This window comes from Dromaius novaehollandiae, chromosome 1 (assembly GCF_036370855.1).
Source record: "Dromaius novaehollandiae isolate bDroNov1 chromosome 1, bDroNov1.hap1, whole genome shotgun sequence".
Taxonomy (NCBI): Eukaryota; Metazoa; Chordata; class Aves; order Casuariiformes; family Dromaiidae; genus Dromaius; species Dromaius novaehollandiae.
In genome coordinates this window covers 89,208,876-89,226,506 of record NC_088098.1, presented here as the reverse complement: position 1 = coordinate 89,226,506, position 17,631 = coordinate 89,208,876, and the positions used below count along the sequence as shown (strand labels likewise).

At 39.8% G+C, this 17,631-nt stretch overlaps 1 protein-coding gene across 2 annotated transcripts in view; it reads left to right on the top strand.

Annotated features, from left to right (window-relative positions):
• Positions 1 to 17,631, top strand: part of ATP6V1A (ATPase H+ transporting V1 subunit A) — a 30,987-nt gene that overhangs the window by 1,009 nt on the left and 12,347 nt on the right. The window contains exons 1-6 of one of the 2 annotated variants that reach the window (XM_026103454.2): positions 8,623 to 8,742; positions 12,166 to 12,274; positions 13,711 to 13,839; positions 15,368 to 15,582; positions 16,319 to 16,456; positions 16,901 to 17,052. In XM_026103454.2, coding sequence (XP_025959239.1) covers positions 12,193 to 12,274; positions 13,711 to 13,839; positions 15,368 to 15,582; positions 16,319 to 16,456; positions 16,901 to 17,052 — 716 coding nt within the window. In that variant the 5' untranslated portion in view covers positions 8,623 to 8,742; positions 12,166 to 12,192. Of the gene's footprint in view, positions 1 to 8,622; positions 8,743 to 12,165; positions 12,275 to 13,710; positions 13,840 to 15,367; positions 15,583 to 16,318; positions 16,457 to 16,900; positions 17,053 to 17,631 lie in introns of those variants that run through there. The other variant, XM_026103453.2, reaches the window with a different exon arrangement.

Sequence of the window (17,631 nt, the reverse complement as noted above, 5' to 3'; positions counted from 1 at the left end):
TCCTGTGTAAAAGGGCCTACTGGTTGTTCTGTGGCTGCAAATACTGATGAAAATTCAACTGTGTTTCCTGTTCCTATAACTAGTGATAAAAGCCTAATCTAAGTGAGCTATTGCAAACATCACATTTAAAACTCACTTAAATTCAAAAAAATATCTCTAGGAAACTGGGATCTGAATGATACCGTTCCTGTTGCAAATAGCTGTGACTTCAGAGTATGTGACTATATATGTATCAAGATCTGCCCATTCAATATAGTTATCCACAGTGATTCCTTCTTCACATTTTACTAGTTTCCGTTGATTAGGGACTTTGGACTCCAGCTGGAGATAATTTTTAAAAAAAGCACTTTGGTAATGGTTTTATTCATTGTAATGCAACACGTTAGTGAAAGTACATTGGTTATTTGATCTTTTGTGGTTTTTCAAATGCTAATACTATGACAGAGTGAAGAGGAGGTGGAAAAGGAGGAAAACCTATTGATAATGTGCTAAAGGTAGTTTATTGGCCCTGCCTTTTGTAGCAGTTCACCAAAGAATGTGCTCAGGGTGGGTTGGCATTGGCAAGTATAAGTTTGAATAATTGATGAGACAGATCCTTAAAATATTGTAAATTGCTATATTTATGATGACTTTCATCTGCTGTAGATCTGTGGAGTGCCAGTGTTTTGCAGTACTTCTCAAGGTGTTTTTGAAGTATGTCATGCTTAAATATTTAACAGTAATAGTATCTACATTTTATTATTTTTCTCTTAAGAACGTGTGAAGTGAAATCAGTGTCTGTAGGTCTTTCAGTTACCAAAAACATTGCAGATTACAGTATTTTCTCTGTGCTTGCCACTTTATTATGTCAAATATCCTTCTTGACATCTGTTTTACTCTCTTATGGAGAACCCCCCTCCACTATTAATTCTGTAATCGGGGCCAAAGCATGACTATAAAAATGATGAACAATCCTGAACATCAGTTTGTAGGCCAGGGGAAGGAGAAATTAAGACACGTCTGGAAAATGTCTGCTGGCATCATCTGACTTCAAATGGGGGTTGAAGTCTTGTGTTGCAATAGCAACACAAGATCTCAATTTCCTGTAAGTGCACTCTTCCCATTTTCCAAATCACAAACCTTTTTCTGCAGATATATTGCTGCTGTTAAGGTTCACCCATGAAAGATTAATACACCTTGCTCAATTTTTACACAATATTAGGTTAAATTTAGCGTTTATTTTAATCTACATATATATTAATTCTTTTTCCCCCTCACTATTCAGATAGACTATAGGCTTCAATCTGCTTTTGTATCTTCATTTTTTCCCCCAGTATGACTTAATGCATTTATCTTCCAGGTGCACCTGGGTACTGGTATTACATGTTATCATCTGAAGTGGCAATAGAGCATCAGGCTATCGGATGATTCCCCTGGAGGGTTCAATGAGACACGCTACAATTCACGTTTTGTATTTTGATACCATAATACTGTCTCTGAGTTCCTGAGCTCAAAGAATCCCTTCCTACGCTCTTCCCCCATGCTATTAAATTCCTTGTTTGTCAGTTTAAGCTGTGTTCCTAATCAGACGACATCTGCCTTTTAAAAAAGTGTAGAAGGATTACGGGATAACCTGGTTGATATCTTTTGTTACTTTGGTGTTGACCAGTGTTGCATGCTGGCCAGGTAATGGTTGTTCTTTTTATTTAATTTGCTTTACCATGGTGCCCAGAAAGTGTTAGCAGTTATGTAGCAGTTACCACAAAGAACTGCAGTAGATTTTCTTTCTCTCTTACTTGTATGGTTAATTACAAAGACAGGTAGCTTTTTTTTTTTTGACTTGGAAATATTGAGATATTCTTGAACAGTGATATCCACATGATCTTTTAGAATGGAACATTATCAAGGGAAATGCATGGTGTACCCAGCTGGAATATCATACTAGTTCACTCTTACTCACTGTCTTCAAACATGTGACTTTAGCCTTCCAGCTGGATAGAGAGAAATGGAGACTACTGCAGGAGAGGAAATGGAATGAATCTAAAAGTCTCAGCTTTTTCCTCCTGTTAGGAATAAGTTAGTTTTGCTTGTTGGACTCACAAGTGATTTGCCAAGAAGACTGGATCTTCTGGGTGTCATTCTTTTATCTCTTTTTGCGCTCTGAAAAAATTTCTCTCTCTCTCTTTTTTTTTTTTTCACCCCCTTTTGAAAGTGGGAGGGAAGGCTTAGGCTAAATTCTTGGTTTTGGTAATAACTCATGGCAATATGTTCTACAATCCATCTCATGTAAACCTTTTTTTTAAAAATAATTGTTTTGTCTCTGCAGTTATTTCTCCTCTTTCTGTCAAATTTTGCCAAAGTACTCCCAGTTTCTTAAAAAGGTTGATCATTTGTTGCTGTCTCTTTAAACTTCCATTTATTATATGGCTGTTATCATGAGATTTGCCTAATGTCTGGCTTTACTGAAGTGATACACTTGCTCTGAAAACCAATAAGATATATATGAATAAATCCTGAGAGTAGTAGTCTATCAGATCTTTATTGCTATCACTTAACCAAACGGAAGATGAAGATCAGTATTAGCTGCTGTATTTATTTTCTCAGGTCATCAGCTTGCTTACTTCTCTGAGCTTGTCTAACAGTAAATTTCAGGAGCACTCCTCATTCTCTCCAGAAATAATTTATCTGACAGTGGTCTAACACATGCATGGTGGCAGTTCGACATAGCTTGTCACAGTTTTGTCATAGCTTTCAGCATTTTAGGGAGTGTGTCGTGGATATCTTAAAATGTTAAAATCAGAAGTCATGAGGGATTGCTAAATCTAATACAGGAGGCTGTCACCACAGCCACACTTTTATAACATTGGGCTTTCTGTGTTAGTTATCTGGCATCTGTTTAATCCTGAGAAGAATGATCTTGAAGACCATTGCTACCTCAGTTAACAACTGAGACTTATCTTAGTAAACAGTTAAATGAACTAAAACTCTTTCTGCCAAAAAATGACCCATTACAGATGCAAACTCTTAGGGACAGCAAACAGTGTTCCTGGAGAGTGCCTCTGTAATGCGAAAGTCATCTGTTAATCAGTTGAAGATTGCTCATATTGTAAAGATTCTCATGGCCAAGTGAAAATCTCCATCTGACGCTTTCTGCCAGGCTGCATCCCAAGAAAAATGCAGAAATCTGCCCTGTAAAGATGCAGTGTTCTTCCTGCTGTGTTCCATCTTTATGATGTTATCAACTGTGCTTGCATGCTGTGGCAGGGTGGGAGGGGTGTTGTTTAAGACTATACAGAAGATAAGTGGACAGAATATCTATAAGGCTGGTCAACATTTCTGTGCTCTAAACATGAGCAGTAATACTACTGTATTTGTGATGGTCAAGTGCTATAATGAACATAAAGGTTATAGGAAAAGCCTATATATAGCTTTATAGGCACAAAACTCTGCCTTTGTTAGAATAGCTTATACAACTGGACAAACACTTTCAAGTATGCGAGTTTCCTTTAAGGGCCTGAGGAATGGTTTGCTTGTATTCTAATATTTTTAATCTAGCACAGGATATTACATTTTCCAAGAAGTCTGTTGAGTTAGTGGGGTAAACATTTAGCCCTTCTCATGATTACAGTTTTATTTCTCGCTGTTAAAGGAATATCTTAGAAGAAATAAAAAAAAGCTTTTCAGAGAAATTAAAATACTGATTGCATGCAGATAATTGGAAAGGACTTCTTAAAATTCTGTTAATTCTGTTGTGTGAATTTCCTCTAGATCCTTGAAATCTTGAGGGTTTCATTAGCATGAGATAAATTCACATCACTTTGTAGGTGTTCAGGCAACAGCCACAATATGTACTTTAAACAATATTAAAATTTTATGTGTCTCTGACTGTTCTAAAGAAGCTGTAAATAATTCAGGTAATTGAACATAAAATCTCCAAATGTGGCTCAACTTGCTTTAAAACGATGAAGTTTTCTGTTACAGGGAAAGTCAGCCTCAATGTAATTTCCTTTTACTGGATTCCCGTGCCCAGTATGTGTGTGCTGTGATTCCAGCCAGTTGTTTCATTATACCAAAGTGCTGTAAAAGAGTACTTCTATTTGCTAAGGGTATTAGATCTTTCTCAAAGGCTTTCATTCCAAATTATTCATGTTTCAGCTCTTCAGAGTAGCTGGTCGTCAAACACCTCACTCAATAAACTGAAAATTCTGTAATATCCCTACTTTAAAGAATGTTACAGAAGTTAAAGTGTAATGATGCAATGCCTGCTGTGAACTTGTGTTCAGTATTTTAGCTATTGTATTTACAGCATTTAGGGAGAATGGATTAGGTAGCAGTGAAGCTTGTTGAGAAGTTGGTATGTTATCAGTGAGCCAAATGTTTCTGCATGTAAAATTGAGCCTGACTACAAATCTAGTAATATTCATTTTATGAGGTTGCACACCTTTTATCCCTTAAACTACAACTCTTTCTGACTGTTCAGGTGTTACTCTACTGAACTGTAGTCAAGTTTGCTGTTCTAATTACTTAGCACTTTGGGTTCACCACATTTTGATGTTGTCATCTGAAATGCTGAAGCAGCAAGAAATATTTCAAGTAATGATGCCAAATGTGCCTAAACTAAAGTGACTATTGTATTTAATAAAAGCAAGGGTGGATTTTGGTTTTGCAGTAATGTTAGCGAGGTTAATGAAACTATTGCCCTTCTAGAGGAAATGACTGAGTATTGCACCAAGCAGATGGTTGCAGAACTGCTCACCCCTAGAAGTCAGATGACAGGATCAGGATAAGAAAAGGTCGCTGTGGGACACAGCCATGAATCTTGTTTTAGTATCCTGTACTGCAGCTTGGACCCCTGTTACAGAAGATCTTTTTTTTGGGTGAAAGTGTCAAGGCAAAGAAAGGGCAGGATGCATAGCATCTGAAAAACATGACAAATTTTTTGCAATAGGAAATTCATGGAGCAGTTTAGTAACTAAGAAATAATGGGAGGATCATCCATTTCAACCTCTAGAGCCCTTCTGGAGAAGCCTTCTGGGTTTCTGGAGAGGAAAGAAGAATCAGTGCAGAAAAACCTATTACAGAACACTCCGTAGTTTATAACCAGTCAGCTGATGAAGAGTTGTTCATATGGACACTGGCTTTCGGTATGACCAGGAGTATTTTAACTGATAAAACTATGATCTTTACCAATTCTAGATATAGCATGGCAACTATATTTGAAGTCAGAAGGCTGGATATCTACTGAGCTGATCAAGCCTTCAGTGGGTCGAAACAGTTATGCACCAAATGACTTGCCTTTCTAGAGAGATTGTTCATTGCCAGCTAACTTCTCAGTCATGTTCAAACACAACAACTTTTTCTAGTCATTTCCAGGTCTAATTGAAGAAATCTCCCAAGCTTCTGACTAAAAGCTTGGATGCTTGAGTAACAGTTTATGGTAGTGGTGCTTCTTGCATGGGTAAGCCTCACAGCACCCTTTGCAGTAGGGTAGAGTCTCTGATGTTTTATATGTATTAATTAAAAATATGTGTATATTATATATATTTAGTCCATGATGTTTGCTCAAAGTATAAGTCTTACATGTATTACCATTCCCACAGGCACGTACCCATTTATCCTGAGGCAGAGGATAGCAGGAGTAGCAGGAGCCTGGGGTGGGCTTCATGAATTCATGTTTCACAATCTCACTTTGTAGCCATTGTCCTTCCTGTAGCCATTGTCTTTCCTGTAGCCATTAGACTCCAGGACAAGTGTCATACGCGCTGACAGTGGCATCATAATTCTAGTTCTGTCTTTTCTCTTGAATGCACCTGGATTTACCTGTGTGCTGAATAGCAATATGGACAGTAATGGAGGAGGGGATTTAGAGGTCTCAAGAACAGGTTGCAGGCAAAATGAATCCTCTCGGATGGTTGCAGATGGATCCATAGCCTGTAACTGAGCATTGCATATGCAGACTCCTAACTTGTCGAGAGCAGAGGTGACCTCAAAGTGCTCTGTGGCAAATAAAACTATACGAATATCTAAATGGAAGAATGTATTGTTGAGTTTAAGAAACAATATTTCCAGCGCTGAGCTTACGGCAAGAATGTTGCCTGTAAGCTTCTCAGATGCCTGTAAGAGGAAGAAAATAAGGCACATCTCTCTGAGCACAGAAAATGGATCTTGCATGATTTTCTTAAACTGCAGATGATACAAAATTGGGAGGAGTGGTTGATGCACCAGATGGTTGTACTGCCATTCAGAGGGGCCTCAACAGGCTGACGAAACGGACCAACAAGAATCTCAAGAAGTTCAACATAGGAAAATGCAAAGTCTTGTGCCTGGGGAGGAGTAACCCCATACATCAGGTCAGGATGGGGGCCAACTGGCTGGAGAGCAGCTTTGCAGAAAAGAACTGGAGGTCCTGGTGACCAGCAAGTTGAACATGAGCCAGCAATGTGCCCTTGCAGCAAAAAATGCCCATAGTATCCTGGGCTGTGTTAGGAAGAGTGTTGCTAGCAGGTCGAGGGAGGTGATTGTTCCCCTCTATTCAGCTCTGGTGTGGCTACATTTGGAGTAGAGTCCAGTTCTGGGCTCACCAGTGCAAGAAAGACACAGGCATACTGGAGTGCGTCCAGCAAAGAGCTACAAAGATGAGTAAGAAGGGCTTGGAACATCTTTCATACAAGGAGAGGCTGAGAGAGCTGGGGCTGCTTAGCCTGGAGAAGAGAAAGCTCAGGTGCATCTTATCAGTGAGTACAAATAACTGATGGGAGGAAGTAAAGAAGATGGAGTCAGATTCTTCTCAGTGGTATCCAGTGAAAGAACAAGAGGCAGTGGGCACAAACTGAAATACAGGAAATTTGATTTAAACATAAGAAAACTTTCTTCCTGTGAGCGTGGTCAAACACTAGAACAGGTTGCCCAGAGCAGTTGCAGTCTCCATCCTGGGAGGTATTTAAAACCCAACTGGATAAAATCCTAACTGCTCTAGTTGATCCTGCTTTGAGCACGGGCGGTGGGAAAAGACAGTCTCCAGAGGTGCCTTCCAACCGCAATGATTCTGTGATTCTGTGACTGAGAAGTCTGGAATAATTTTCCTTGTTTTATTATGTTAAACTTATAACTCTGCATAGCATTAAGGAGCAAGTTTCTGAAAATACTGTTAGGTTCCATTGCAAATGATGTGTTCTGGGCATATTGTTCCCTATAGGGAGAGAATATCCTGGATTCTAGATGAGGAAACATTGAATAACTTCTGCATTTGTCAGATAATTTAGGCACAGCTTTTTTTTTTTTAATAATTCCTCTTAAATTTTATCTGTTGGAAGGGGAAGTATAAACTGTCCAAGTTACAGGAAATCTATGACAATGATTATCATAAAATTTATGAGGCCCTTGCAACACATCCTCATATGTGGGCAGTGGGATTTATGTACTGTACCAAAATCTGTTCAGGTGAACTAAGGAAAGTGTTGGCAGGCTCAGTTCTGAAGCATGAATCAAATGCAGCCCTAAGCTGTTTGGCCACCATGTGTTGTGCTCTGTAGTATCCTGTCCAAAGTGAGAACTTGCTCAGTCTAGGTTGTCAGTTAGAGGAGGAGGGCAGGAAATTTTCTTTGGAAAACTTTTTATTTGACTAAGTTCCATTGTGGATGCCTATTAAGCTTTCCTGGATATTGCACTTAAGGGCTTGTATTCTGTGTCCTTTTTTATGCTCTAGGAAGTGAAAACATTGGTCTGTGCTGTAGTTCAAAGTTACTCCAGCAGAATGAATCCAAGCACTGTTAACTTATTAAGGCAATGCTGCTGACTCTGAATTGTTAGTCTTGTGCTATTTACTACAGCTTTAGTTGTTGTATTTAAGCTTTTGTCCCAATTTGACATGTTGCAATCTTAGACCTTACGAAGTTGGTCTTGTGAACTTGCAAAGAATGCAGGGAACTCTTCAGATCATGCAGCTTCTGGGGAGAGAGACTGCATAGCTCTTGGTTTTTGTACAGCGGAGTGTGATGTTAGTATGCGTCTACCTCCGACAATAGAGTCCATCAGCTGGCACTCAATGTGGGGCATCGGTCTGTGTAACTAAGGTCTTGGATACTATGCAGTTTCATCAATACTTCTGCTAACTAGGTGGAGGGATTTTAGTAAAAAAAAGTTATAACAGCAGTGAGTCCCCATGAGATTTACTATTTTGAGAAGAATCAATACCTGCTCTTAAAAACTCAGGCAATTGGTATTGCAGTGTCTTCAGCACTGCCCTGTGCAGTCTGTTAAATGGTTTTGTTAAGCTGTTGCAGAACAGAGCATGCACTGACATGGATGTATTAATTAGAGCTCCGATAGGTGAACTGGCTCTAGCAGAAATCGCTCTCTCTCTTTCAAGGATTTTTGTAGAGTGATCTTGGAGCATTTGGGACAGTGAGATTATTGGCTTTGTAGGAGGTCCTTAAAATGAATGATGCTGCTTTTAATTTCTTCTGCTCACTAGTGTGTGGTTCAGGAGGGCACAGATTCAGTGGGCTTGAAGGTAGCTTGCTTTGCTATTGCGGCATTCCTCTGTGCTGCTGGGGGAGAGCCTGATGACTCATCGAGTCAGGTGGTTGTGCCTCTGCTGTGTGTCAGGAATTTCTTTCCCCTCTGCAGCAGGCTTCCTCATCCTTCTGTGTAGGGGCAGAAGAAGGACACTTATTTCCTATGTGATGGTGCTTAACTGCTGAATTCTGGCATTGCTTCATTTGGCTGCTGGATTTTTGTTCCTCCTGGTTTCTGCAAAACGTGGTAAGAATCTTTGTATATTAAATAGTCTTGGATTTTCTTCCTTGCAGTAAGGAGGGTCTTTCTAAAAATCACTCTAGGATCCTAATTTTGAAGAGATTTTTGTAGTAAGGCAATTCATTCCATAAATTATGGGACTAATCAACTGTTCGAAGCAAAAACAAGGCGTTGTAATAGAAAACAGGTTTCTCCTGCACTGAAAGCATCATTTTTGGGGTCATTGGGTAACCAAATTACTGTGCTGGGGAGAAATCAAGATAGAAAATTCAAGTTACTGGCCTTTCTTGTTAAATTATGGCTATAAAATGACTTTTTATGATTTGATAAATCACACTTCAATCTGAGATGGTTCTGCAGCAAGTAATATTTTGATTTCTGGCACTATTAAGCAGAATATGAACATGTTAAAGCTTAAAAGCATGTTTAAAGTCAGTGTACCTGTTTATTAAAACAAAGATAATTCCCCCTTATAAGTTATATGGGTACAAGCTGCATCTCTACTGATGATACAGGAATTAAAATTAAGCTAATACCCTTAGTAGGTGTACTGCTGCACTTTGTAGTTGGGAGGCCTCTGAAAGGCTGTAAGAATTCAGTAGATTTCCAAAATTGCTAGCTACCTTGGTCTGCGAGGTCAATAAATACTGTCTGCACACACATGAAGTGCTGTTTAGCAAATTCTGATGTGCTTTAAGAAGTTCCTTTTCATCTGAGGACTACCATACCAGACATTGAAGAGTATGGGATAAAACATCTCTGCCCTCAAGACTTTTCTGTCTAAAAAAAAAAAAAAAATCTGCAAAGCCAATGCTTTACAAGCATTGTACAAGCCAAAGCACAAGAAAACTATGGAGACAGACAGTGGAGAGTTTTTTTCTTAAATTGTGTTCAATGTTAAAAGACATATAGCCTCTTAAAAAGGGGGGGGGGGGGGGGGATCAGCCTGGCTGGGTGAGCACTGGCTTTAGACTGTATACTTTTGTGTGGAGCTGCATAAGACAAGTAATACATGTTTGTGTTTAAAAGCAGTCAGTGCAGATGATAAAGATTAGGAATAAGGTTGAATTTATCGGTGTACTCAGGTGATCTAATGAAATAATTCCATTGCATGTTAGTTGGCTTGGATGATAAGAGAGGAAGGTGACTCTAAAGAGAGAGAGAGGAAGCAGCCACAAGAACAAGAGAGGCAGATGCTCAACATAAGGTGTCTAACTGTGCAATGACTTTTTTGAAATCATTCTTTACCTCCCTAAAAGATAAGCAGTTGCTTCAAGTGGCAGTCAGCTGACCTTCAGGTTTTGACTTGGGTCAAAGAGAAGTTAGATTAAACTGAAACTGGCCGATGTTCTTCCTGCTCGTTTGCTTACCAAGATAAATCAGTAGTGACCCTTTTTGATCCGGGACCCTGTGCTCCTCTAATTGCCTGTGTCGCTAGTTCAGTCATACGAAAATTTGTTTTAGCCCTTTATTCCTTGTACTTCTGTAGAAGGTTTTGGTAGCAGGACTCTAGAGGTTGTTGTGTATGGTATCTTGAAGTAAATGTTTTGGGTGGAATTCTAGGACCAGCTGCTTTTTGCCATGTGAAGAGCAGTTGTGCTTGAGTTTTGCAATGTTCTAATGATTCAAAGCAGACAGGAGAGTTCTGTTAGATCAGGATTGGTTCTGTTCAGCTGCTTGGGAGCTGCTGACTGCTTTACAGGGACCTCCCTCTGCAGTTCAGCAGGGGGAATTTTTGAGAAATAAGCAATAAAACTTGCCTTCTGGTCCTAAACAACAGGCAGCTTAAAATGTAAACGGTCATTATGGGGAGATATAACAGGTGTCTGACTACAGATCTTTTGAGCTCTTAAGTTATGAGCGCCGCCAGTCCAGGCTGGTAGGGACTGAGTCATGATCAACTGTTGGGGCAGCTGTTGGGAAATGAGTCAATGGTGGCCATCTTACACAATCTACTCCAGCGAACACCAAAGCCTGGAAAAAGCTATTCGTTCAGGATGAGCAGGGGTTCTGGATCATGGGACATCCTCTCCTTACAGAGCTGAGCCACTGATTTAAAACATGTATGCTGATGAGGAGGCTGAGGAGTGAGGATCTGTGCTATAGTATTAAAGAGCTGGAGAACAGTCCTAAGGTTTTGAGAACAGCAAATATCCACTGCCTGCTGCTGCTGAAGAACACACTGAAAAGCATTAATTAAAAACAAGGGGTGGCAATGTAGTTGTAGTCTTCCACATTGTATAAAGGGCAGGTTTTCAAGCCTGAATATGCCTCGGTGTTTGCTGCCTTGCAGAAGGTGCTGAGTTGAAGTTAAGCTTCTCATGACAGCTGTGAGTCTAAATGAATGCCTCATGCAGTTCATGTCCCTGAGCCATGCTGCTTTTGCTGGATACGCCCTGTTGATAAGCAGAGGACAGTGTATTCTCAGACTACCATACTGCGCCTTTCCCCAGCGCTGTATTATAAACGTATGGATAAAGTAGCAATGAATAGACATTGCCTTGCAGTTGTCTAACGCTGCTTTGTTTCCACGGTAACACAAAGCATGATGAGGGCTGACAAAGCAGAACCATGAAATGCTCTTATTAGCACCAGAAGCAGATCAGCCCAACTGTCTGTTACAGGACAAACATGGATCCAGGCAGTCTGTTTCTAAAGAGCTTTTCCTATTCTAACTGTTCAGCTTCTCTAAACAGTTATTGGCAAGAGTTGTCAATCCATTGTTTAACTGTTGTGAGCTAGGGTTTTTTGCTTGTTATTCAGCAGAATTGTTCTATAATATTCTGTAGTCTCTGCTCTCAGTGAAACCTGTTGTGTATCTTTTGCTAACTGGGAAGCATGTAGAGCTGGCTCTCATGCTTGCATGGCAGTGCTTGCAAACATGCATGTTTTTTACTCTCAGCACTAGGTCCCAGCAGTTTGAGATAGTAAAAATAGAATTTCCACAATTAATATTTGTAGTATTGGTTTTTTTAGAGACTGCTGGTGTTGAAGCAGCCCCAGAACATTCTCCTACTTACTCAGTCTGGAAATGACTCAGAATTGCACAGAACTCCATGTTATGAGGGAGGTTAGATGAAATGTGGAGAGCAGAAGAGGGTCTCCAGTGTTTAAATGTGCTGTTACTGGGCTTGAAACTAGCCCAACAGTGTTATGACATCTTTGGAGTATAACCTGTTTTACTCAGCAGTCTTTTGTGGAACATGTCCACTCCTAGGTTTTGCAGTAGAGGATGTTCATTCTTGTTTGTTTAAATGAGTTACTCTTTAACTTTATATAGCTTTCAAATCAGAGCAGGTAAAGTGCTTCAGGCTACATGACTTCAAAGTTCTCCAGTGTTTCTTCTAACTGGAAACAAGGAGAGGGGAGGAAGAAGCAGAGTTTATTACATGTCTCTGTTATTCAGAACTGACTTTTTTTTTCCCCTAGCTCCTCCTGTGCAGTTGAACGGGCAAAATGGACTTCTCCAAGCTACCTAAAATCCGTGATGAGGACAGAGAGGCTTTTGTTGGCTATGTCCATGGAGTCTCAGGACCTGGTAGGTATTATTTGACAGAGGAAACTGTAGGTTCTGTTTTGTCTACTGTTTTATGAGATCTTTCTGTTCACTTGCAAGAAGTATAGTAAAGGTCAGAGTGACTTTTTTTTTGTTTTTGTTTTTGCTGTATAAGAAGGACCACTGATGGTGTCATACTCTGATAAGAGTGAGATGTACTAAAAAGGTGTTACTGCTCATTAGTGTAAAAGTTGTAACGAGCAAGCAGCAGGCTGATGAATGATTAAAAAAAAAGTGGTAGCAAACATTCTGGATGAGATAAAGCCACTTGGTCAGAAAGCTGCAGGCACAGTGCATTAAGCTTCTCTAAAAGCGTATGTGATGTGTAGTCCATTGTCACTGAAATCCAGTTTGACCCTCTGTTCTCTGGAGTACGCAGTCCTCTGTGTCGAGCTGTTTTATGTTACTGGTCTGTGGCCTGGAGGAGCTCAGGCAACAAGCTGCAAGGACCAGGGAAAGTGGCAGTGCCTGAGAGTAGTGGAACTGGAAGAAGGAGGACCCTTCCTACGCAGCTGCAGCGCTTCTTTTGTACCAGCTTATGCATTAACAGCTTTTGAATACGTGCGGACCCTCTACTGACTCTTCTGCTTCCTCCTGAGTTCTTTTCAAGAGATGAAGGATGGGAATGTGAGAATGGAAGAATAGCATGTATTTTTTGTTAATGTGGCTTCTTTGAATGAGAAACTTCTTGGCTAATGTCCACCTAAACAAATGGCAATTTTTTAAGTGCAGAAGTGATACTTAAACAAATATTGAAGTGATGCAGCTCTTTTTTATTTGTCTTAAGTAGAAAGTATATTTGTATGTAAGTATGTGAACACTGTGTGCAAGATTGGCATTGTATAAAAGACATAACTTTTGCTAAAACAGCTAGGCCTTGTTTAGAAGCCAACCTATAATCTGCTGAAATCTAACTCAAAATTATAGGAGGTTTCAGACCAAAAACCTCTTGTAAAATGGTCTTCATCTGGTGAAGATTAACTTAGATGTCATAAAATATTCATCACTTTTATAAAAATGAAACATCAAAACAGTGTTTCCTTAAAGCCTTTATAGTCATCTGTCACTCTAGATGCAATTATATTGCCTTTGTCAAGTGCCTTGAACTGATCTATACAGTTTGTTGTAATAGCATCCAAATGCTACCAAGGTAAATAAAAGTTTATGAAAAGCTTGAAAATGCCAGTCCCCAAACACAGCTTCCTTTAACTCTTGCAAGATGAGCTTTTGCTATTTTCTCATATGCTTTAATTTAGACAGATGGGAATGTGGCCTGGCTAACTTAAAGGAAGAATTGCATAGTTAACATAATGTCTGTCAAAATCCTAGGCTTATGTTGTCCGGTTTTCGTTAGCTTCTAAAGAGTAAATTTGCAGAACCACGGGGAAAGTACTCATCCAGGTGTCTTTCTTCTGCAGTGGTCACGGCTTGCAACATGGCAGGTGCTGCTATGTATGAACTAGTACGAGTAGGCCACAGTGAACTGGTGGGGGAAATTATCCGACTGGAAGGTGATCTGGCAACTGTCCAGGTATATGAAGAAACGTGTATCCTTTTCACTGGCCTCTTGGGGCTTGCCAGACTGTGCAGAATGACGATTATAGTAAAGAAAGTGAACAAAGCTGACTGGGACCAGAGCTCAGTATTTCCAACGCCTGCAGGCAGCAACATCTGTTCTGCACATCTTTTGTAAATTCTAGAGCTTCTGAGGTAGATCTTATTATGTTATATTGCAGTGTACTGAGGAGGTGTTTTGTTTTACGTGGAAAGGAAGTAATGTATTTTAATACTTAAATTAAAATGAACTTAAATTCTTCTAGCTCCTTGTTTAGCATGCTGCTTGACAAATGTCAGCCATAAATGACAAAACTACCAAGCAGTATGTGTTGTAAGTATTTTTTCTTTACTTTGAAAACAATGCTTGGAGATACAGTATTTCAATAGGAAATGTAAAGTGGGTAGGACTCTTGGACAGACTATTCTGACAGACATAGTAGATTACATCTGTGCTTCTGTAGTGTACGTACAGAATCTAGGTCCAGCTAGGACACAGCTTGTGTTTTCAAATCAAGTTAACTTCTACTTGTAATAGAAAATATATTTTATGAGAGCATGTCAGAGAGGAAGTCATTAAACTTGAAGATAGACATTCTTTTTTTTCTCTTGTAGTCTTAAATTTAGGAGTCGTGCATAAACACTAAGAAGAAGCATGCATTGGCTGCCAAAGCTTTGTCTTGAGGAGTTGGATGGTAAACTGGTAACCAGCTGCTCTCTATACCTTATAATTTGTCATTTTATTTGGCATCATCATTGTAATATCAAGTAGCCTTCCATCAACATGTTGAACAAGTCCAGAGTTTGAATATATTTTACTGTCTCAGATTCCTGATGAGAGGATGGAGGCTTTCTAAAGTCAGCTTGCATCTAATCTCTTGAGTCTTCTGTATGCTTTTGGGGGTTTGTCTTGTATTCTAACAGGGTTTTTGCCAAACTGTGGGCCCTTTGCACAGAAGTCCATTGTGCATCTTTTAAAGCTTAAATGGTGCATAGACTGGGGAATTTATTATCAGAGGCAAGAGAAATAATACTAATTTAGGACAAACTCCCTTTAAAATTAAACTGCTGTCAGAAAAGCTCTGCAAGGCTCAGGGTCAAAACACTTGTGCTCTCTAACAAATTCTGAAACTGAAAATCTATATATTTTGTATCACTGGCAGACTTTCTAACAATAAAAACAGTTTTCTAGGTTTAAACGGTTAAGACAGATGCCTGATGTCATCCTGCTGCATTGCCATTCAGTAAGCTTACCCATATAGTTAACCTGAACTAATGGTCATGAGGCAGAATCTGTATCTGCACTTTGCTTCTCTAGAGGATGGGAACTTTGTTGCCTTAGCAATTTACACTTGAGTTTAGTATAAAGCTTGAGTTTAGTAAAAGATGGTGTGTAATATATTAATAAAAATACCGCATTTAAATAAAAGGTGGTTTAACAGCATGTTATTGTGAATGTGATGCCTTCTGCCCTGCTTTTTTCCTTTTCTGTGGATGAACTTTTCCTCAGCAGACCTTTAGCTGGTGTCTCTGTAGGAGATCCTGTACTCCGTACTGGCAAACCCCTGTCAGTGGAACTAGGGCCTGGCATTATGGGAGCTATTTTTGATGGTATCCAGAGGCCTCTATCAGACATCAGCACTCTGACCAAAAGTATCTATATCCCTAGAGGTGTCAACGTGTCAGCTTTGAGCCGAGATGTCAAATGGGACTTCACGCCTTCCAAAAACTTAAGGGTAGGTTCAGACAAGCATATTTTTCCCTCTTGCCCCTCTCCCCTCGGAAATTCTATTCAGCGTGCTTTAGAGTTGGAGCAGAGCGCAGAGGCTGAAACTCTTGGGAACTATGGTTACAGTGCATTAAGTCTGTGAAAATGAGTACTGACAAGTGGCAGTGGTATATGAGTGAGGATTTGAAAGAGGTCACCAAAACTTGCTCAGTGTGACTTGCTGTGTGTTGTTAGTGCCTATGAGAAATCTGCAAAACCTAATGTATTTCAGTACCATAAAGACCTAGTGGAATTGCACTAAGCATATAGAGGTGTTACCTGAGCAAAAAGAGTACCTCCAGCACAGATATTTTGAGAATAGTGAAGATGGCCTTACCACTGAAAAATATAACATTTTGGTATCTTCTGTTTTCCAACCCTGCAGGTTAGCATATGCTGTCCTGTCTCTCCTTTAAACTGATAGGTATAGAAGTGAGGAGAATTCCCTGCATCAGTCAATAATTGCTGCTGTCTGAGCCTTGAATTGCTCCTGAACACTGATAGCATTGCTAGCAATGTGCTGTTAGAGTGTAATGAGTTATGTAAATAGGCTACTGTGCTGTAACAGTGCATTTATAAAGGGAGTAGGGAGTAATCACAGTGCTAGACTTAATAGCTATTATTATTTTATACAAATCTTTAACAGGGTTCTATTTTAAAGCTGGAGTTCTCACTTATGACTAATAGACTTATTCTGATTTTAGGTTGGCAGCCACATCACTGGTGGAGACATTTATGGTGTGGTGAATGAAAACTCCCTTATCAAACACAAAATCATGTTGCCCCCACGGAACAGGGGTACGGTTACATACATCGCTCCACCAGGGAACTATGACACTTCAGTAAGTCTTGCAAACAGCAGTTATCAGTATATTCCATGTCTCTCTAATAAGGTGGATGTATGCTTTCTGTTCTGTGTGATGCCAACTGAAAAGCATTTTATGCAACAGAGATTACACGATTAGCTTGTGAAGTTGCTTTCTATGTATATGGTTCCCCAATGGCACTTCAGCGTGTTTGCTGTCTTGTGTGGGGATCTACAGTATCCCATGAATATGAATAATTCAGTTGCATATTCATAGTTAAAGCTTCATTGTACAGTCATTTTCCCTGTAGTGCTGTAAATATTGGAAAGTGACCTTCCCTCAGGTATGGATGATAGTATGTTGAAGTTCTGAAAAATCTGTGCTGGTGTCAAAGACCTAGCCATGCAGAGCTGTTGGGATGAGAACTTGCATGCTGATCCAGCGTACAGCTGTTTGCTTATGTCTGCTGTTCTCTGTTAGGATGTTGTCTTAGAGCTGGAGTTTGAAGGTGTGAAGGAGAAGTTCACTATGGTTCAGGTCTGGCCTGTACGTCAGGTCCGTCCTGTTACTGAAAAGTTACCAGCCAATCATCCTTTGTTAACTGGCCAACGGGTCCTGGATGCGCTCTTCCCGTAAGTACCACCTGAGACTCTGAAAGCTTTTATGTTCTAGTATATAAGAATTCTTTCTTTTGGGGGAGGGTGGAGGAGCTAATTAAAAAGGGGGCGGGGGAGAGGCAAACAGACCCCAAACCTTCTCTACGTACCACAGCATAATCTCAAAAAATATTCAGTCAAAGTAGTTATGTTTTTATCTGACAAGAGAATCTCCAGTGGAAAAAGGAATAAAAGTGCCACAAGATAGTTCTAGTGTGTTTAATCCAGAACAGAACTGACAAGTGCAAGATGTGGGATCTACAGAAAGGCTCGGACTTTCAAGCCTGTCAACATTTGGGCACATGAGCAGGCTCTCTTTCTGTGGTGTTGAGGATAGTTTCCATTGATTTTGGAAAAACCAGTTATGAAAACTGGAGCACTTTAACTGTATCTCAGGATACTAGTTAAGCAGCCAACTTCTAAGGCACTGAATTCAATTACTTTAGTCCTAAAATGTGGTGCTCCTTCTTAAAATGCTTATTTTAGTGCATTTGATGTTCTTAGTCTTTGCATTCCATCAGTGCTTCCAGCTGTGAAAATTGCTTTCAAGCCTGA